Raw genomic sequence first — 23,257 nt, 5'->3', positions numbered from 1 at the left:
ATTTTTTGCTGCATTGGGTCTTTGTTGCTGTGCGCAGGCTTCCTCTGGTTGCAGAGAGCGGGGGCTACTCTTCATTGCGGTGCGCGGGCTTCTCATTGCAGTGGCTTCTCTTGTTGCAAAGCACGGGCTCTAGGCACCCAGGCTCAGTAGTTGTGACTCACGGGCTTAGTTGCTCTGCGGCATGTGGGATCTTCCTGGACCAGGGCTTGAACCCGTGTCCCTTGCATTGGCAGGTGGATTCTTAACCACTGCACCACCAGGGAAGCCCTAAAGACTCTTTTTAAAAGTATGACCCTACAACCATTATTCCACCTCAAATATAATAATAATTCTTTAATACTGCCAAATATCCAATTTCAAATTTCCCCAACTGACGTCTAGTTTTTCTTTACAGTCTGTTGTTTGAACCAGGATCTAAATAAGGTCCACATATTGCAATGGGTTGAAATGTTTCTTAAGTCCTGCTTGAAACTACAAGCTGCCCCTCCCTCATTTGCTCAAACATTCCCTATGCAACTCTGCGCACCAGGCTCAGTGCAAGACCCTGGAGGTGCAGAGGAGAGGGCTCCCCACCCAGAGAGCTGCAACACCCTATGAAGACTTCCCCATGGTCATGGCCCACCGGAGGCTTGCTAAAGAGAAGGCAGGTGTGGGCATATGGTAAAAGCACCAACGGAGGATCATGAGTCTGAACCAGGACCCTCTAGGATTTCTGAGAGGAGGATCTATTTGCTGCATCTCAGCTGACTTTCTTCTCTCTGGAAGCCACAGCCAACCCATCCCAGAGAGAAGAGACCCTGTCTGGATGAATTCATAGGGAAGCCAGTTTTCCCCAAAGGACCTAATGGTGGGCGCCCTCACCCCAGCTGGTGCTCACAGATTTCTTCGTTTTTAATTCCTACCCATTTTTAAATGTCTACATTGCAGAACAGAAAGTTTCCATCTTGGACTCATCAATGATTGACCTGCTTTCTTGTCTGATCATTCATTCATCATTTTCTAATTATAATTTCTCCCCTTTGGGGACATCAGGACTGGATATTTACAGGTGGGGACTGATTTGGTGATGCAGTGGTGTCCAGGGAGGGAGAAGAGGGCACATGCAGGGCCGCATGCCTGCTGGGAGGCTCAGGGCACAGGAAGGGGCCACGGCAGTCACACCTTTCAAGCTATTCTGTTTACCATCCTTGGTGAGCTGGTACATGCAAAGCAAGCCCACAGTGCGATGCCATTTTATACCCATTTGATCAGCAAAAATGGAGAAGTCTAAGAATTCCAAGTGCTGTGGCACATTCACCCAAAGGAATATCTTTCTGTAGTCAAAAATTAATGAACTTCCATTTATATACCGTTCTAGAAATGGCAAAACCATGCAGATGGAGAATAGACTAGTGGTTGCCGAAGGACAGGAATAGGGTAGGGGCTGTATGCAGTTGAAAATGGGCACGACTGGGCTTCCCTGGTGGCGCAGTGGTTGAGAGTCCGCCTGCCGATGCAGGGGACACGGGTTCGTGCCCCGGTCCGGGAAGATCCCACATGCCGCGGAGTGGCTGGGCCCGTGAGCCATGGCCGCTGAGCCTGTGCATCTGGAGCCTGTGCTCCACAACGGGAGAGGCCACAACAGTGAGAGGCCCGCATACCACAAAAAAACAAAACAAAACAAAAAAACCCCATCAGTTCATGAAGGGCAGGCTGCCCAGTGTCTCTCACCTTTACTCCTGGGGCCATGTCTGCTATGAGAGGACTTCTCCTATGACCAGGCTCCGACTGACAAAATTCGTTGTTTTCTCTGCCTGAAAACATGACAGACCCAATGTCAAGATTTCCTTACGGTTTTTTCTGACTGTTTAAATTAACATTTTTTAAAATAATAAACAGATGTTACTTTTAGAATAAAAAATTCAACACAGCCAAAGCAATTTTTAAATTAAGAATAATTCCACCACTCTACTGAACAGTAGCCAGTGTTTTCATCCCTTTTTAAAAAACTTTTACTGAAGTCTGGTTGATTTACAATATTGTGTTAGTTTCAGGTGTACAGCAAAGTTATTCAGTTTTACATATATTTTTTTTTCTTTTCAGATTCTTTTCCATTATAGTTTATTGCAAGATATTGAATAAGTTCCCTGTGCTGTACGGTAGGACCTTGTTGTTTATCTCTTTTATATATGGTAGTGAGCATCCTTTTTTAACGGGTCGTCTGGTCTCTGACCACAGACGAAGTAAAGACTCTCACACGATAGGAAGTCGACTGCATGTGCATGGAGGCCAGCCCCTGGCAGACTCCCCTTTGGCCTCACGTGGACTTAACCAAGTTTGTCCCTGGGCCCCCTCACCACTACCACGGTTCTACACAGCAACTCAGACCTGCAGCATCTCTGCACCGACGCTCCCACCAACAGCAAGCAGCTGGCACAAGTCCAGGTGACAATCTTGACGTCTTGGACAATCTTCCCAGACAGAGGATTTGGAAGATTTGGGAACATTCTGGACACAGGAAAAGCAGTATTCTTCCCTTTCCTTTCTAACCACAGAGCATCTCAGGGCTTTGATTAAAAACCATGAGGTCCGGTCCCCCTTTGTTACCCTCTTCTCCCTTGCTGTGCACAGCAGCCTCAAATCCCAAAGCTACACAAGCACGCTCTTCTCCACCAGCGAGAAGTGGGACAGGGCAAGAACACTGTCACTGTTTTATTTTAGAATTTCAGAGGCAGGTGGCATTTCTTCCAAAGGTAATTCCAATTATCTGTTGTTGGAATTAATGCTAGCCTTTCTCATTCACCAGTCTCTTCTGAGATGCAGCCAACAAAGCTGGTGCTTGTTGCCCATGTGCACGAGTGCATATGTGTGTGGAGCGTGTATGCCTGTGTGTACGTGTGCGTATGTGCGTGTAAACCTCCCCACCAGCAGGAGGAGGGGCCGACCTTCCTTGGAGGACAGTTTCCATACTGGCTTAGACTCTCTCCCCAGACACACTCTGCTTTCCCTCCCATAGGTTTTTACAATGTTTCTCTCAAGCATTATTAATTTTATCAAGCAGCAGACTGTCAACATTTATGACTCTTATCGTGGCTCAAACCCAGTGCATCTTGTATTGATTATTTCCTAAAATACTCCTCCAAGGCTGGAGCACGTACCACTGCCTGGCTCCAGTATCCGCTCACACGGGAGGGTTCGTTCCCAGCAAATAATAAAAAACAACTGTAGTGGATATTCGTGGGCTTTTTTGGAGGGCCCCTGGGCCCTCTGTCCCGCAGATCCCCACAACAGTCCTCCAGGAGGAGCTGAGCAGGGCAGGAAGTGCTGACCCCGTGTCACAGATGGAAAAGTCTAGGCTCAGGGAGGTCAAAAGACTTGTCCAACCAGGGTCACCTAGTAAGTGGTAGAAAAAGGGCCAGAAACCAGATCTTCGTATTCTTCACATGGACCTCTTGTCCCCAGCCCTCAATGCCCTTCATTGTTAAGCTGGAGGGAGCCCCGGGACCCTGGGTGGTCCAATCTTTATCGCCAGCCCACCCCTCTTTTGTACCACCAGCCTTGTCGCAAGAGAGCACCTGACACCAACACGTCCCAGTGCCCAGGTAACCTTGCTGACAGTCACCCCAGCCCACCTCATTCCAACAACCCCCTCCTCCCCTTAAACCACTTGCTCTGCTGGAGCCAAACCTTAACCATCAGGACTAAGTAAATCCCTCAGAATCTCCAACCAGTCTTGGTTTTCTTCATATTTCATTCTCTCCATTTACACTGTGGAGGCAGGAGAATGACTTTGTCTTTGGTGGTATCCAACTGTGGTCATTTTTACTCACCAGTTTGAAATAAATTGCAGTCACACTTGCTAAAGAACCAATCCCAAATGCAGCCATCCTGGAGCATTATAAATTGTTCGTGACAGTTCTTTTCCTTCCCGAGTCTCTGCACAGGACTGCGATCTTTGCTATTAGATCCAATGGGCAATGCTGTAGGAGTTTGCCGTTAATGCTGTGATGTTGATTTAAGCATTCATTTGGGCTGGTCCATCTCAAGACATCGAGCACAAGTTCCAGAACTAAGATGAGGCTTGATTTGATGGATTTCCTTACTAACATATATTTTTAAATATCTTTTCCACACGGAAATTCTCTCTTCAGTTCTTCTTTCATTTCCGATCCACTAACTGTTCTTAAAAAATGTCTAATATTGGCAAGGTTCCCCTCACATTCAATTGGCAGCATACTGAGCTGCCCATACTGATAATGATCAGTCAATAATTAATGCACTTTTCAGCATACATTTTTGCAGTATCTCTACTGTATCAGTAGCTGCCTTCATTTAGATTTAATACATTCAAGCCAAACTCAATTCCCATATCAGACTGTTAGTTTATAGTAATTTTTAATGATAATGATTCCATAAATGTATGGAGAATATACTCAAACTTGTATTTTATCCTAAATTATACCCCATGCCGTTTACATTTTTGTTTAATATATTCAGTCTCAAACAGAAGGAAGGTAGTTTTCCCGAAAATAAACCCCACTTCTTTGTAGAGCACTTGATGTATCAGACCTTTATGATGTAATATTCTGTTAACAAATCAAATTTTACAAAAATGTATACTTTTGGTTTTATAAGCCCAGGGAGTCTCTAAAAGACAAATCTTCTTCAGCCAAAATCAACTTGATTCACCACTGCTTGGGTATCTATACTCTGAGCTGTCTTCCCTCTGATATTAAAGACGCTTGCTGTCCCCTTCATAACCCATCAGTGGGCCCCATTAGGAGCCCTACCAAGAGGACCGGGCAAAAACAGGTTCCTGATCTTAGTTTTCTAACATCAGTCCCCAAACTGGCATATTTGCTTCTTCTGTCTTCTAGTTTCAATTTCCCTATTTTAGTTACATCGTCTCAGTCTTACTGAATACATGTCCTTTTTTACAATGAGCCTTAAATTATTTTAGAAAGAGAAGGAATCAGAGTAAAATATACAAATAGAATAAATAAATTTTCAAGGCTTCAAGGATTCAGTCATCTGGGGCCTGCTCTAAACAAGGTTGTTGCTTACTGGGCTATCCAGTCCTGACCCTCCCTCCAAAAGAGATCCCAGGGCTTCTCTGGTGGCGCAGTGGTAGAGAGTCCGCCTGCCGATGCAGGGGACACAGGTTTGTGCCCCGGTCCGGGAGGATCCCACATGCCGCGGAGCGGCTGGGCCCGTGAGCCATGGCCACTGAGCCTGCACGTCCGGAGCCTGTGCTCCGCAACGGGAGAGGCCACAACAGTGAGAGGCCCGCATACTGAAAAAAAAAAAAAAAAGAGACCCCAATTCTGGCCACTTCTAACATCTCCCACCATCATCTTGCACCTGGACTATTGTAACAACCTCCCAGCTGGCCTCCTGTTCCACTCTGCCCCAAACATCAGGCATGGTGATCTAACATTCATTATTAAGGTAAAATTTATATACAGTGAAATGCACAGAGCATAAATGCATGAGTTCTGGTCCATTACCTACCTATGTAACCATCACACCAATTAAGATCATGGAACGTTCCCGTGCCCCCCAGAAAGTGCCCTCTTGCTCCTTTTCAGAGTCCCTGCCCCCCACAGGCAACCCCTCTTCTCTTTGCATCACTATTCACTAGCTTTGCTTGTTCGTGAACTTACATAAATGGAATCGTATGGTATGTACTCTTTCACGTCTGTCTTCTTCCAGGCAGATAAGGCATTCGTGTGGTTTTCTGTATCTGTAGCTCATTCTTTTGTATGGCTGAGTGGTTTGCCATCTGTGAGTACTCCACAATTGGTCCATTCTCTGACTGCGGGACATCTGGGTTGTTTCCACCTTGGGGTTATTACGAATCAAGTTGATACAAGCATTCATGCACAAGTCTTTTGGTGGATATGTGTTTCCATTTCTCTTTTGTAAACCCCCAGGAATGCAACTGCTGGTTGAAGGGTAGGTTTATGTTTAATATTGTAAGGAAGTGTCAAACACTTTTGCAAAATGACTGCACCATTTTCCATTCTGACCAACGATATATGAGAATTCTAGTTGCTCCACATCCTCAACAATATTGTCAGACTTTCCCATCTTTAGCTATTCTCGAGGGATTGTAATATCACCTCATTATGGTTTAAATGTGCATTTCTCCAATGACTTAAGATGCTGAGCACATTTTTATATGCTTATTGGCCATTTGGACTCTTTTTTTTTTTGCGGTACGCGGGCCTCTCACTGTTGTGGCCTCTCCCGTTGCGGAGCACAGGCTCTGGACTCGCAGGCTCAGTGGCCATGGCTCACGGGCCCAGCCGCTCCATGGCGTGTGGGATCTTCCCGGGCCGGGGAACGAACCTGTGTCCCCTGCATCGGCAGGCGGACTCTCAACCACTGCGCCACCAGGGAAGCCCTGGACTCTTTTATAAAGTCCAAAAAATCCAAACTTCTCACTGTGGCCCCTACGTCTGACTCTTTCAAGGATTTTGCCAATTTTTTAACTTGGGTTGTGTGTCTTTTTATCATTGAGCTCTAGGAATTCTTTATATGTTCCAAGTACAAATACTTTGTATCTGGACATAACTTTTTTTCAGATATATGCATTGCAGATATTCTTTCCTAGTTTGTAGATTGCCTTTTTTTTTTTTTTTGGCTGAATTGGGTCTTCGTTGCTGCGTGTAGGCTTTCTCTAGTTGCGGCAAGCAGGGGCTACTCTTCGTTGCGGTGCGTGGGCTTCTCATTCCGGTGGCTTCTCTTGTTGCAGAGCAGGGGCTCAAGGTGTGCGGGCTTCAGTAGTTGTGGCACGTGGGCTCAGTAGTTGTGGCACACGGGCTCAGTAGTTGTGGCTCATGGGCTCTAGAGCGCAGGTTCAGTACTTGTCGCGTGTGGGCTTAGTTATCCTGCAGCATGTGGGATCTTCCCGGACCAGGGCTCAAACCCGTGTCCCCTGCATTGGCAGGTGGATTCTTAACCACTGAATCACCAGGGAAGTCCTGTAGATTGTCTTTTTATTCTTTTCATGATGTCTTTTGATGAACAATGGTTTTTAATTTTGATAAAGATTATCTTATCAGTTTTTTTTCTTTTGCACTTTCAATATTTTGAGGTCCTCTGTAAGAAACCTCTGCCTTCTCCTTTGTTCTTGTACAAAAGTTGTTAATTGTGGAATTTGTGTTCAGGTGTATAATACAGCTCAAATTTTTTTTGTGTGTAGTGTGAGGTCAGGATCAAGGTTAAATTTTTTTCTATAGTTTTATCAGTAGTTCCAACGCCATTTATTGAAAAGACTTTCATTTTCCCATTGAATTGCCTTGGCAACACTGTCCAAAAATCAAGTGAACATATGGGTGTGGATTTATTTCAGGACTCTTCATTCTGTCCCATTAATCTATGTGTCTACCCTAATGCCAATACCACATACTCTTTTGAGTAGCTTTTTAATGTCCTGAAATCAAATAGGGAGAGTCCTCCAAATTCACCCTTTTTTAGAATTGCTTTAATGATTCTAGGCCTTTTGCATTTCCATGTATGGTTTTTGAATCAACTTATAAATTTTGATCAAGGAACTATAACACTTTTAAAATAATCACTACATTGTGCTTGCCTTCTTCTTCTTCCCCACCCACCCTTGAGAAAACCCTCCAATGACTCCATTTACCTTGGCAAAAAATCCAGACTTCTCACTGTGGCCCCCACGTCTGACTCTTCTTACTCGCTGCCGTTCCTTATCCTCTGCTGATTCTCTCCCGGGACCACAGAGTGGGATCCCTGAGCAGAGTGCTGGGAGGATTCTGTGACAAAGGCTGTCTGTGGCCATTGTACTTCTGCCCTCCCCAGGGGCCTTGACTACTCCAGGAAAGCCCAAGAGAGGAAGGATGAAAGGTGACATTCCCACGGCTCTGTCCAAAGACATTTTTCATCTGTCACAACATTATTGCAGTATTTTGACAGTTTTGGATTTTCCAAATTCTTGCCTTAAACTTAATGCCTCTTGTCTGGCAGCATGCTTCATCCCAAATTCCTAGCTGCCTTGAAAATGTTTCTGATTATTAGTGTAATCACATAATTTATCAGTACTGACAACACGTAATGATGAATGCATCGTATTGACATCACCAGCCTGATGCGTGAGCTTACTTTGCTGTTGACGAAAAATGCATCATTTTACATTGATTTTAATTGAAAAGAGTGATGGATTATGTACCTTGCAACTTTACTGAATTTGTTTATCAGTTCTAACAGTTTTTTTGGTGGAATCTTTAGGGTTTTCTACATATAAGATCATGTCGTCTGTGAACACAGATCGGTTTACTTCTTCTTTCCCAATTTACCATGCTTGATTTTTATCGCCAGCATCGACAACCACCTGACATAAATGTACTTTATTAGTTTGTAGCCTGCCTCATCTCTAAAATGTAAGCTCCATAAAGCAGGTATTATTTTACCTGCTTTGTTCACTGCCTCTTGAACTACCTCATAGTAGGTGTTCAATAAAAAATTGTCAAATGAATGAATCACCTAGCCTGGCACATAGTAGGGACCTGGCAAATGATAACAAGTAATCATTATTGTTATTTTTAACATAATATTTCAATGCAAGAAGAATAATTATGCCTTAAACTGAGAAGTTTCCATTATGCAGAATGGTTTCCAGTGCAGTAAATAAATAGCACCAGGCTTCCAGCTGCACCGGAGTCCCCAGGCAGGTCCCAGCTCACTCCCTGGCACGCCCTTTCAAGTAATCCCTGTGGCTGTCATGGATGACAACTCAGTTCAGGTGCCAATCTACACAGAGGAACTTCTATAAACAGGCCCTCCCTCTATCCTGTCATCTCTGCTCAGATCCTCCACGGCATCCCACGGGGCCAGGGCTGACCTGACCAGAGCACTGGCCAAGTGGCCAGGGTCCAAGTCGTGGAACCAGAGCTGGGACAGGGCCTCCTGCCAAAGGCAGCAGCACACAAGGCAGAGCAGGGGCAGCCTGTCCAGCCCACTAGGAAAAGCCTGGGTCCCAGTACAAACAGAAGCCAGAGGACCAAGGGCAGAGCCAAGGCCAGGGTGTTGGAGCCAAGAGCTCAAAGTCAGGAACCAGTCCTGGGATGGGACTTCAGTCTCTTGGTGAAACCCCTGCTCAGCTCCTTTTCTGCAACATGCCAATGGCTTCAGTGTAACTGCTTCCTGGGAAAGGCTGCTCCTTTTCTCAGGGGTTCATGAGTAAAGCAACAACGTTCCCCATGCCCTGTTGCCTTCTAAGGGGAGCTGACTTTCAAATCTTTTTCCATTCCAGATCTGATCACCGCCCCCCACCCCAGTATTTCTCTAAATACAAAAACCCAAACCATCCCAAACTGACACTATCTTAAATTCCGATGGAAATTTAATAATTGCAGTATAATAAATATAATATACACTTGATCTTAGCCAAAAGGCCGAGAAGCGATAATAATAAATATAACATAAATATAAAGCCGTCAATCCCCCTCCAAGCTGATCTGAGATGGGTGGTTTGAGAAAACAGTGGATGATTTAGACCAGCAGTCCTCAAGCTTTAGACCCCTTTATACTCTTAAAAATTATCTCGGGTACTTCCCTGGTGGCACAGTAGTTAAGAATCCACCTGCCAATGCAGGGGACATGGGTTCGATCCCTGGTCCAGGAAGATCCCACATACCATGGAGCAACTAAGCCCAAGCGCCACAACTACTGAGCCTGCGCTCTAGAGCCCGTGAGCCACAACTACAGAAGTCTGCGTGCCTAGAGCCCGTGCTCCACAACAGGAGAAGCCACCGCAGTGAGAAGCCCACACACCGCAACGAGGAGTTGCCCCCGCTTGCCACAACTAGAGAAAGCCAGCGCACAGCAACAAAGACCCAATGCGGCCAAAAATTAATTAATTAATTTATTTATTAAAAAAAAATTTTTTTAATTATCTCGGATTCCGGACTTACTTGGTGGCACAGTGGTTAAGAATCTGCCTGCAAATGCAGGAGACACGGGTTCGAGCCCTGGTCCGGGAAGATCCCACGTGCTGCAGAGCAACTAAGCCCATGCGCCACAACTACTGAGCCTGTGCTCTAGAGCCCATGAGGCACAACTACTGAAGCCCACACACCTAGAGCCCATGCTCCGCAACAAGAGTAGCCACCACAATGAGAAGCCCGTGCACCGCAAAGAAGAGTAGCCCCAGCTCGCCGCAACTAGAGAAAGCCCACACGCAGCAATGAAAACCCAACGCAGCCAAAAACTAAATTAATTAATTTTTTTTAAATGGCAAAAAAAAATTATCTTGGATTCCAAAGAGCTTTAGTTTATGCAGGTTGTATCTATCAAGTTACTGTACTAGTAATTAAAGCTGAGAATTTTTTAAATGTTTATTCATTTAAAAATAACAGTAATAAACCTATTACATGTTAATGTAAATGACATAATTCTTATGAAAAATAGCCTCAATTTTCAAGCCAAAAACTAAATCAATGAGAGGAATCGCATTGTTTTGCCTTTTTACAAATTGTTTTAGCATCTGGCTTAATAAAAGACAGCTGGCCTCTCATGTCTGCTTCTGCACTTAGTCTGTAGCCATATGTTGTTTTGGTCGAAGTTGATGATGAAAACCTGGTGTCGTGGACGCAGGTAGTTGGACATCTACTTTTCAGATAGTAACAGAAAGGATCTTGGGTACACCCACGGGTCCTCAGATCCTACTTCGAGAACCACTGGCTTCGGTAATGATACTACCGTGCCCACGGCCCACGTGGATCATGGGGGTGAGGACGAGAGGAGCTCAGGATGAGAGAGAAGATGGCTGGGGACAGGGTTGGGGGGTAAGCAGTCACGGATGGAGTGGGGAACGTCATTATCCATTATCCATTGTCCCCAGTCCTCACTACAGTTGGCCAGGAATAGCCTGAGTCCCACTGGCTCCCTCCTGAGAAAAGGAAATGTTGGGATGGAGCAACCCTATGAGTCAGCCCTGCACCATGATTGGGAGGGACGAAATGCTGAACGGGAGCAATTCAGAAGAATTAGAAACAATTCAGGAGAAACAGTACAGGGTACCAGGAAAGAAGGACAGTGCGTCAGTACTCAAGCCAGGATGCACACTGCATCACCTGCAAGGTTTAAATGCTGATCTGATGAGCCTGACCAAAAGCCTGGATGGCAAGAGTTTGGAAAGCTCTGCAGGCGGTTCTAATGTGCACCCTGGGGTGAGACCCACCAGATTTGAGTGGGCTCAGGAAGCAATCCACCTGGCTTTGAATCCATGCTCCACTAGTTATATACACAGCTTACTAGTTGTATGACCTCTGACGAATTACTCAGCTTCAGTTTGCTCATCTGTAAAATAGGAATACCACTAGGGATGTCGGGAATATTAAATGAGATCATCCATTTAAAGTTCTTAGAGCTGTGACTGACACAAAATATGTATTTAGTAAGTGTGAGCTGTCGCTGGTTATGGTGATTTTTGTGCAGGCTGTCAGCCTCTGTTGGCTTCCAAGGTGTCTCTGAGGAGGGTGCCACACAGACAGGACCAGGCACCCAAGGGAGGGGCTAGGGTCCAGTCCGAGCACTGCCACAAAGCAGATGTCCCAACTGGGTCCTCCGTCTCCTCATCTGGAAATTCCAGAAGTCAGAGACCTCCCCCGACGCAGGCCCCAGTCCTGAATCCTCAGAGAGAGAGAGAGTTGGCCGAGGGGCACAAATGTGATGTCACTGGAAACAGGTGCAGGAGGAGTTGAAAAGGTGCAATGAGATTTTTCACACTGTGTGTGTGTGTGTGTGTGTGTGTGTGTGTGTGTGCGCGCACGCGCATCCGCGCGCACTCTGTAGTCAGGCTGAGATACTGTTTTCCTTTTTAAATTACTGAAACACCTCAAATCTACTGCAGTTGACAGAAGGGAGAAGACAGAGTGGAAACATTTTAATGGCTTTTTCTCAGCCTGTGGGCTGTCCACCGAGCCCTGGGATGAATGAGGCTCGCTCCTCGTTTGTCCTCAAGGACATCATCATCACATGTTACACGCTGCACTCTGCCTGGGAGCTTATCCAATCATCCCCAAAAGTTAAGAGGGCCAGGGAAAGATGGAAGGACCTGGAATGCTCTCTGAACTGGCAGTCCATGACTCAATATTTTCATGAAGAGGTGGGATGAATCATGCAACACTTCTAGAATTACTGGATGTGGACAGCTCCTCCAGCTGTTCACAGGGGAGAATTTGAGAGCCTTCACATGCAGATGTTCTGCTGAGTCTTATGACACCCACCCCATGAGATAAGCCTGCAGCCCCAGTGACCGATGACTGACTGGTTTAATTTCCTTCAGGTTCATTGGCTTTTGCAAATTCACACAGAGAGAAGCGCCAAACAGGCTGAAATAACTAACAGAAATGAGCTGGAGGGATCGTCCAGGGCCAATCCTGTGCCTCCCAGAGGAATCACACCTCATCATACAGGACAGAGCTGTCCAGGCTGCTGACGACCACGGAGGGAGCCGTGAAAACAGGGAGATAATTGGATCCAGGGCTTAACACACTTCATCAGTAGCGAGAGTATGCAGGCTAATCCTTCAGACGTGGGGGGCTCAGGCTGCAACTGATAAACCTCATTAAAGGATCAACCCTCCATCCGGGTCTTGATTTTTGACACTAACTTAAGCCTTAGACATGTTGGGCTGATTAAGGGGGCAGGAGACTGGCCCCCATGTCGGAATCTCACCTTCCTGCCAGCCCCACACCGGACACATTTGGAGGCCAGATTCTGATGGAGAAAGTGGCTGAAAGCAAAGAGGGATTGGGGTTTTTATGTTCGGTTGTTTGTTTGGTTGTTCATTTGTTTGTTTGTTTGTTTGGTTGGTTGGTTGGTTGGATGAGAGAGAAGATGGCTGGGGACAGGGTTGGGGGGTAAGCAGTCACGGATGGAGTGGGGAACGTCATTATCCGTTATCCATTGTCCCCACTCCTCACTACAGTTGGCCAGGAATAGCCTGAGTCCCACTGGCTCCCTCCTGTTTGGTTGGTTGGCTGTTTGGCTGTTTGGTTGGTTGGTTGGTTGGTTGGTTGGTTGGTTGGTTGGTTGGTTGGTTGGTTGGCTGGCTGGTTGGTTGGTTGGTTGGTTGGTTGGTTGGTTGGCTGTTTGGCTGTTTGGTTGGTTGGTTGGTTGGTTGGTTAGTTGTTTGGATGGCTGCATTCACCTCTAAATGTATGTTTCATTGAGAGGCAATTTACTAGCTTGAACATCCACTTTGCCAGCATGTTCTACTTGGTATGAAATGATTTTCCAGACTTTGCCAGCATGCTTCACCCTGTTCTGGGGGTATTTCCTTGCACATGCTCTCCGAGGTGACGCTGTGCCCTTGTCACCTTGGAGGGGCTGCTGGACCTCACCAGGAGGTGAGGTGCCAAAGCTCTGCCTGTAATTTCTTCCTCAGGAGAAGATGCTGAGTTCTGTGTCTGCCTCCTCAGGACAGACAGCCAACCGAAGCAGGTGGGTGGGTGGTGATCTGGTCTCAAACATGGACTCAGGCCCCCACCAGCTCTGATCCACACTCCACAGAGAAACGAGCCCCTGTGGTCTCCTGAATGGGAAAGACCTCACCCCCTCACTCCTCAGCCTCTCCCTCCGCAGACCACGCTGGGCAGGAAGGGGGCCAGGCTCATGGCAGAATACATTCAGCTCCTCAGCATCTACTGAAGCTCATCCCCGGTTCAGGGCCTTCCCCCAGGGATCTCACCAGGGGTTTTTTTTTTCCTGTGTAAAGTGTTAGGTTTAAGGAAGCTATGAAGCTGCATGAATTGACTTTAATTTGCCTAAAATATAGAGCTTCTAATGCTAGCATCACAAAGGAATCCTCTCATCCCATATTCTTTCTTTCCTTCTTTCTTTTAATGAGGCTAAATTGACTAAAATAAGTTAACTGCATTGAGAGTGGCAATTTTTAGGCAAACAAGACTCATCCATTTTGGACAAGTCTAAAATGCTTAAAAAGTCCATAAAATTAGTTCACTACGTTCCTCAGATATTTGAGTTTTACACCCCAAATTATATTTTTTTTGTGAACAAATATTTCATTACCTCTGCTCATTCCCCTACTACCTGGCCTGTGGGCTCGGGAAAAGTGAATCAATTAGGTTAACACAGGGAAGGGACAGAAAAGGAGGGTGAAGGAGCCACTCCCCCATACCGACCAGATTGTCTGTTTCCCCCAGGGCAAAATTAATGTGCTTCCTTCCACAAGTCACAAAAGCAAACAAAACAAAACAAAATATTTTTCTTTCTCTGTCTCTTTCTCCTTCACTCACACACAGGACACCAAAATAACAATGAAACTTACCTGATCCTGAATTGTACGTTTTATCAGAGGCAGACCCATGGTAACCATCACTCTCTGAAATGTCAAAGCTCTCATTTCATCCAGACTCAAATCATACCTGTGACAAATGGATACAAAATGGATGTTAAGACGTTGGACTGATGGTGACCATGAGTGGAGCCTTTGGACCCAGGGATCTGACAGAACAGACATCTTTGTTGGGTCTCTCTATAGCTCTTGTTCCATGCTATGCGTCAAAGGAGGCCACCATGTGTGTGACACAGACTGTGGGGGACGGTCAAAATGGAAGGAAAGAAAGAAGGGTTCCCTGACAATGACCTTAAATCAAGATTCTAATGTTTCCTCCTCCACCCAGGTGTCTGGGATGGGAAGATGGGGCAGATGGGAGAGACCTGTGTGGTGGCCCCAGGAGTGTCACCTAGAATCTCCTTCAAGAGAACCCACAGTGGGAGCATTTCCCAGCAACCTGCAGCTGCCATTCCTTGGAATTAACCTTGGCGCTGGCCCCAGGCTGCTCTGCCCTCAGGCTGCTCCCGGCTGGTGATGAGCATGGCAAGGTTCTAGACTCCGGCCATTCCTCCCCACCAGGAGACTTTTTCCCAGGGACGCCAGCAGCCCACTCAGACTGTCTCGTGACGGTGCCAGGCCCTCTCTTCTCCCTCATTTCATGGTGTCAGCCCTGCTTGCACACATCCCAAAGGTTCCCCCACCTCCTGCAGCTCCCTCCCTGTGGCCCTTCTAGATGTTCCCCCAGTAAGTCACTTGCACATCTAGTCCCATCTCGGTGTCTGTTTCTCAACGAATCTCGACTGACATAGGAGGGGAGGATCCACGCTGCCGCCTAAAGTGTTTAAACACAAAGCACAGCCAGAGTTTGGGGGAACCGCACTCAGGTTTGGATGCTGACTGCCACCAACTGCATGACCAACGTCAAGTGGCCTGCCGTGGCTCCATCCTCCCATCTGTAAGATGGGAATGAGAGTCACGCATAACCCAGAGGAGTGTCATTTCAAATGCTTGGACTAGGGCGTGCATATATATGGTAAGTGTTCAATAGCAGTAACTGCCATTCACGCTCTTAGTTACCCCATCTCCTCCTTCTCAAGGGCAGGCACTGTGTCAGACCCATTTTTACAGCCCCAGCACCCCTACAAGGCCTGGCCCACGTGAGGCCCCATTCAATGGTGGTTGAACTTAAACGTATTTGGGTCCTCAAGTTTCACGACCAGGTTGTGGAGGCAGCGTCCCCACGGATGCCCCCAAAGACATGCTTACTACACATACTGTCCTCATGTCAAGTTTATTTCCACCCAGAATACAAACTGCATGCATTCAGAGTCCACATCTTAAACTCCTGTGTAGCCCCTGAGGACCAGCAGAGCATCTCACATTTAAACATTTTCCCTAAATACCTGCTGGCCAATTGCCCCAGACCAAACAAGAACCATCTTGACTTTCTCTCTTCCATCCAGTCTGCAGGTAACTGAAAAATCCAAGAGGACCCACTGTGCATTTGGGAAAGTAAAAGATAACCCCCCCACCACAAAAAAAAAAAAAAAAAGCCAAATGGTCACAGAAACTCCCTAACAAAAAAATCTTGAGACAGGACAGGCCCATTATTACTTTTTTCTTTTTCTGAGTCAGAACCACTGGTGGGGATTTCAGTAGAAACATTACTGCATGAAGTCAGTATTTTCCCTAAGGAGAACAGAAAATTAAAATGCCAATTTCAATAAAATGGGAGACTGGAAAAATCTCCACATTTGAACATACAAGTAAGGCCTGCCCAAAGCATCTGAGTCAAGCAGGCTTTGGCAGGAGGAACTGAAAAGAAGAACCACAGAAAGAGATGTCACGGCACAACGGCCAAATGGTGACCGATCTCAGGAAATGCTAGTAAAAATTCACTTCCTAAATGGAAGATGTATACACCGAGACGTAAAACCTATAGCTCTTATCTGGAAAGCGGGATAGGAATGGCAGTGAGCTAGCAGATAGCAGGAGGCCCGCTGGTCTCTGAGCTATAGGTTTAGGGTCAGGGTGACATGAAGAATCACATGCACAGGTCACGTTTGAGAGAAGTGGTCTATCTCAGTGGCAGCGGGGAAGGAAAAAGTTTCCATGTGATAAAAAGGACCCACCCTGGATCACTATCCAAGCTTTTCCCAGCTCCCCAACCCTGAAACCCCTTAGAAAATCCAGGCTAGAAATCATTCAGCTTCACTCACATCATTCAGTTATAAGTAATAAACAGAAATTAGCATAGAATTGAAACAATGACCCTACAAAGAGCAGCAAATCTATTAAAAAACTAAAAACGCTCATCGGGGGAAAAAAGTCATCCTGTAGCAAATAAAAATTGTGACCAAATATTATCTACCTATTATATAAAACCAGTGGTGTGGGACTTCCCTGGTGGCACATTGGATAAGAATCCGCCTGCCAATGCAGGGAACACAGGTTCGAGCCCTGGTCCGGGAAGATCCCACATGCCGCAGAGCAACTAAGCCCGTGTGCCACAATTACTGAGCCTACACTCTAGAGCCTGTGAGCCACAACTACTGAGCCTGCGTGCCACAACTACTGAAGCCCACACGCCTAGAGCCCATGCTCCGCAACAAGAGAAGCCACCACAGTGAGAAGCCCATGCACTGCAACGAAGAGTAGCCCCCACTCACCGCAACTAGAGAAAGCCCGCACGCAGCAACAAAGACCCAACACAGCCAAAAATAAATAAATTAAATCTTTAAAATAAATTAAATTAAATTAAATAAATAAATAAAACCAGTGGTGTGTTAGAGCCAGTTTAAATTAGCTCATGAGATACAACTGTTAAATGTTAAAGAATTTTTGTGAACTAGTTTTTAAACACAGCCATTATCAAAAATTAATATATAGAAAGATGAACTGAAATAGATTCTATTTTAAAAATAAAAGTAATACTCAAGCTCATCCCTTCCTAATTATGTTATTATATTTTACTATTATCTATGTTCTTTGGGTTGTTTATGTGTATTGGTGGAAATACTATATAATGGAGGACTTCCAGTCCTGCCAAGGTGCAATAGCCCCATTCCTCCCAGATCCTCCCTCTTACAACTAAAAAACCCTAGACACTGCACAATAAACAAGCATAGGATGACTCTGAGAAGTACAAAAAAGAAGGCAGACCACCTGGGGGAACTCAGAATTTGAGGAATGCCATGCCAGCAAATTCTCTGGGTTTCTTTATTGCCTCCCATGTACATATGCTGGACAAGATGCTACAGAATCTTCCAACCCAGAATCTCCAGCAGACACAGACAAAAAGTACTCCAAGAGAAGCCTGTTCTCCTTGGCCGAAGGATGCAAAAGCGTCTGAAGTTGCTGGGCAAACAATAGACTGCCTTTGGGAGTGTGGGCAGGGAAGCAGACCATCAGAACTGGCAGTGTGGATGTGCAGCAGGATGCCCAGCATCAGTTGGGACAGGAGGCTTTCAGAGCGCATGGGCTGCCAGGGGGCTTGCAGAGACGTGCGCTCAGCTAAAATCTAGCCTCAGAGTGGGGAGCTCTGGAGTATAAGCAGCACCACAGAGTTGTCCCACTCTGTCAGTCAGTAGCTGTGGGCATTCCCAGGGAGAAAGCATAACCTCAGGCATTTCCTGGGAAGGTCGCTCCCATTGGGCAAGGACAATTCCAAGGAGCTTTGCTGTGAGTTGATACCAGTCAACGTTGATAGCAGCTAGGAGATGAGTGTAGAGGCCTGGTAAAGGGATCAGGGTGGGGTATCAACAGCAACTGCTATAGCAGCTGACTACACAAATCAGGAGAATAAAATAACAAATTAAACAAAAGGAAAGGAGAAAAAATAAATTATTAAAAGAAAAGCAGAAAAGTAATCAGTTAGAAATCCGAAAGCTGGCTCTTTGAAAACAACCACCATAGAGGTTTTTGTTAAACATTGTACTGGGGGAGTCAGCCAATGCAATTAGACAAGAGAACAAAATTTAGAGAAATCGAAATTGGAAAGAAATGGGTAAAACTCTCACTATTTACCGATGATGCATGTGTTAGGTTGATTGTATTGATGGCCCCTCTGCTTGACCTCTCCTTGATTCCCTGTCCTTTGACACTGAAGTTCTCATAAAGAGGCAGAGTCTGCTTCCCCAACCCTTGAGTCTGAGCTTGGCCATGTGACTTGCTTTGGCCATTAAGATATTGGTATCTTTGAGAGATGCAAAGGCTCGAAAAAGTATTTGTGCATTTCCTTGCTCTCTTACTCCTCTGAAATCCCCCCTGAGAATATGCTTGAGATAATCTAAGAACATGCCTGGACTAGCCTATGGGGTGTGGGGTGGGGTGTATAAAGTAAGAGACAAGTACGAAGAGCTCAGCTGTATCAGCCAAAGCCATCACAGACCAGCCTACCTCCAGGCAACCACTAAACATGTGGAAGAAGCCAGTCAAGATCAGAAGAGCTGCCTATTCAGCCTACAGCTGACTACAGATTCATGAATGAGCCCAGACAAGACTAGAAGAACCCCTCCAGCCACCCACAAACTCATGGTCCATAATATTGATCAATTATTGTTTTGAACTGCTAAGTTTTGCATTATAGGTAACTGATACAATAGTCCTATATACCTGGAAGCCCGCAAGACAACTAAAATTACTACAAACAATAAGAGTTGGCAGGATACACAATTAATAGAAGTTAATGGCTTTCATATACATACATAAACAATCAGAAAGTACATGAAAGAAAAGATCCCAGTAGCAAAAGTAATAAAACAAAAGAAAAATATACTTAAGAATAAACTTTTTATATGTACATAACTTACCTGAAGAAAACTTTAAAACACTCCTAAAGTACACAAGCAAAAACATGAACAAATAGAAACATGGACCATTTGTTTTAATAGGAAGAAAGGCCACAAAGAAATCAATTCTCCCTAAGTTAATTTATGCAGTCAATATGATCTAAATAAAAACACCAATAAGGGATTTTGAAGTTCACATATGAAAGGAAACAAGCAAAAACAACCAGAAAAACTCTAAAAATGAGGAGCTATGATCTGTGTGATAAGGCCTCAGTAATTCAACCGGTGCAAAAATAGGCAGATAGACCAATGGAATAAAATAGAATGTTGAGAAACGGAATTAAATACATATGGAAAGTTAATATATTTCAGAGAAAGCTGGGATATCAAATCCAAAACATTGAGATGTTCTAATTGGGTAGCCAACTGGAAGAAAAAATTAAGTTGAATCCCTATCTCACACCATATACTAGAATAAATTCCAAATTGATCAGGATTTACATGGAGGAAAACAAAACCACAAGGTATTAAGATAAAACATAAAGAACTCTTTCATGATCTCAATGCAAAAAATACTTTCTAATATGATATAATATTTAAAAGCCATAAAGAAAAATTTGATAAATGTGACTATATAATAACAAAAACTTCTGCATGACAAAAACACCTTAAGAATAGTCAAGACAAATGACAAACAGGGACAAAATACTTGTTACTGATATCATTGCAATGGGATGAAGCTCCCTAATTACAGAGCTCCTATAATTCATTAAAAACATACCAGCAAGCACAACAAAGGAAACCATCAACAAAACGAAAAGACAATGTAGTGAATGGAAGAAAATATTTGCAAATATATGACCAACAAGGGGTTAATATCCAAAATATATAAACAACTCATACAACTCAATATCAAAAAAACAAACGACCCAATTTAAAAGTGGGCAGAAGAAAGACCTTAATAGACATTTTTCCAAAGAAGAAATACAGATGGCCAACAGGCACATGAAAAGATGCTCAACATTGCTGATTATTAGAGAAATGCAAATCAAAACAACAATGAGATATCACCTCACACATGTCAGAATGGCTATTATCAAAAAGACCACAAATAACAAATGTTGGCAAGGATGTGGAGAAAGGGAACCCTTGTACACTGTTGGTGGGAATGTAAATTGGTGCAGCCACTATGGAAAACATTATGGAGGTTCCTCAAAAAACTAAAAATAGAACTACTATATGATCCAGGAATTTCACTCCTGGGTATATATCTGGAAAAAACACTAATTGAAAAGATACATGCATCCTAATGTTCATAGCAGCACTATTTACAATAGCCAAGATATGGAAGCAACCCAAGTGCCCATCAACAGATGAATGGATAAAGAAGATGTGGTATGTATATATATTATATATATATGTATGTATATATACACAATGAAATATTAGCCATAAAAAAGGATGAAATTCTGCCATTTGCAGCAACATGGTGAGAATATTATGCTTAGGGAAATAAATAAGACAGAGAAAGACAAATACTGTATGCTACCACTTATTTGCGGAATCTAAAAAATAAAACAAACTAAGGTATCTAGCAAAACAGAAGGAGACTCACAAACATAGAAATCAAACTAGTTGTTACCAGTGGAGACAGGGTGGGGGAGGAGCAAGATAAGGGCATGGGATTACGAGATACAAACTACTGTGCATAAAAGAGATATGCAACGAGGACATATTGTACAGCACAGGAAATTACAGCCATTAATCTGTAATAATTTACGATCTATATAAATACTGAATCACTATGCTAGACACCTGAAACTAACATAAAATTGTAAATCAACTATACCTCAGTTGAAAAAAAAAAGACCAAAAGGGGGCAAATGATTTGAACACATGGGCCACAGAATAAGAAATACAAGTGATACAAATATATTTTTAAATCTCTGCTCTCATACGCAGTAAGAGAAGCACAAATTAAAACTACACTGAAATACTGATTTTCACCTATTACATGAACAAAATCCAGACAGTCTGATAACACACTACGTTGGCAACATTGTGAGGAGCTGATGCTCTCACACACTAGCCTGAGGGACGGAGGGTACAAATTGGTACAGTCTGCACGTGCAACAATTAAACAATATCTATCAAAATTACAAAGGAACCTACCTTTTGACCCAGCAATTCCACTTCTAGAAACTTATCCTTTGGACATCCTCACACATGTGAGGAGATATAAGCTATAGAATAATATGAGGTATGGATCCTCTTTTTTAATATAAACTGTAGTATTCATCAATTACAAATTTTGTAATCAAAAAAGAAAAATGTGGATCAAGAGAAACATCAAACTAAAAAGACCAGAGAGCAAAGCCTATGGAAATGCCATTTGGTGTGTTTTACAGACAAGATTCTAAAACGTAAGCAACTATTGATAGCTCTCTTTACACTTGCATTCCACTAACGTTTTGATTAAATGGTTGTTATTCATCTGTTTTAAAATCCCAAATTCAGAGCGAATTCCCTGGCGGTCCAGTGGTTAAGACTCTGAGCTTCCACTGCAGAAGGCACCGGTTCATCCCTGGTTGGGGAACTAAGATCCCGCATGCTGCGCGGCGCGGCCCAAATTCACATTAATTTCACATTACTTTCACATTAAACTAAGCTTCTTACTCATACAGATACCAAGCATCTCACTGGAGTCAAATTTTAGTAACGGTTTATGTCAGTCTACAAAGAAAAATAGGACACAGGAAAGATCAGGTGAGGACTATTAATGCACAGATAATATATACACTGGCCAGAGGAACTGGGAAATTATTATAACCAGTAAAATAAACATACCTCAAGAAAATTGGGTTACTACCAAACAGCTCTCAACTATTAATACCCAACCTCCTTACATTAAAGAAATTTCTCAACAGGGACAAGTTAGACATTTTAATTATAGGTCTTTCACATTCCCCACCCCCGACTCCCAAAATGCACTATTAGGGGTAAGCATAATGTTCCATGGGCATAAGCTACTCACTATAGTGTTGTAACAGCGCAACATTGCAAACATCTAAAACACCATCAGTAGAAAAGTGATTCAGTAAGATATGGTACAGCCATACAATGGGATATTACACAAAAAGAAAATTTTCTTTCTATGGCAATATGGAGAAATTGCCAAGATATGTTTTAAATGAAAAAAATCAAGGTGCAAACAAGTGAATATATTCCTTTTACTGCTGCTCTATATGTTTTTAAAAAATGGGGTGGAGAAGACTACATGTTTGCTTGGTAGATGTTGTTTTTTTAAAACCAGAAACTAATAACAGTGTTTAGCTTTTGTGTAAGTGGGGTGGAGGTGGGGGGAATTGGGCAGAGAGGGGACAGCACTGTACCTTTATATGCTTTCTGACTTTTGAACCGTGTTAAACTAATACCTATTCCAAAAACAGATGTTTTAAAACGTGTTAAATTGTACACTTAAACATAACCACTAGATGGCGCCTGATCTTCATTCCAACTGCCACCCCCAAGGAATTCATTCCTATTTAACAAAGAAATTAAAGCTGGATGAAGAAGTTTTAGAAACTGTCTCCCTGAAAGCTTGAACATCTGCTTATCATAATATGAATATTTAAATTCCTAACACTTTTCAAGCAAAAAGGTAACCATCTCTGCGATGGAAAAGTCAGGGTTTCAGGAACATCTCAAGCTCTCCCAACTCCTATGCAACATGCATATTTGTTTGTGCATTTTCTGTCTTTAAATACCAACCCCCACATTTAGCAATCTTAATGGGACACCTTAAATACTATGTGTATAACGATACGGTATAAATCATAAACAACAATGGTTTTGGGTATTTTATAATAACATATAATTTCTCTTTTCTGGTTTCTTGGGTCTGTAAGATATAAAGATTTGGCAAATATTATTATCTCTGTGCCTCAAATGGCAGAGAGAGGCCCTATAGAATTAAGAGACTTGGCAGGTCCTGGGTGGATGGCGTTAGTGTCGAGATTAAGAGACACATCTGCCGGGGTGTGTCTGTATGGGGTACAGAGAGGGCCCTGCTCTACCCTCAGCAGCTCCACCATCATCTGACTTATCGGTGGTCTGTGTAGGATTTAGCTTGAGAAAAAATGGTTCCTTTACTAAG

The 23,257-nt window shown here is 43.9% G+C and overlaps 1 protein-coding gene across 1 annotated transcript in view; it reads right to left on the bottom strand.

The window, feature by feature from the left end:
* ACOXL (acyl-CoA oxidase like) overlaps window positions 1-23,257 on the bottom strand; it is a 380,633-nt gene that overhangs the window by 325,102 nt on the left and 32,274 nt on the right. Inside the window, 3 exon segments of the mRNA XM_060168784.1 lie at window positions 1,711-1,736; window positions 1,739-1,793; window positions 14,303-14,399. Coding sequence (XP_060024767.1) covers window positions 1,711-1,736; window positions 1,739-1,793; window positions 14,303-14,377 — 156 coding nt within the window. The 5' untranslated portion in view covers window positions 14,378-14,399.

Source organism: Lagenorhynchus albirostris, chromosome 13 (assembly GCF_949774975.1).
Source record: "Lagenorhynchus albirostris chromosome 13, mLagAlb1.1, whole genome shotgun sequence".
Lineage (NCBI taxonomy): Eukaryota > Metazoa > Chordata > Mammalia > Artiodactyla > Delphinidae > Lagenorhynchus > Lagenorhynchus albirostris.
The sequence above is the reverse complement of the archived record's forward strand: the minus strand, read 5'-3'. Positions and strand labels throughout refer to the sequence as shown.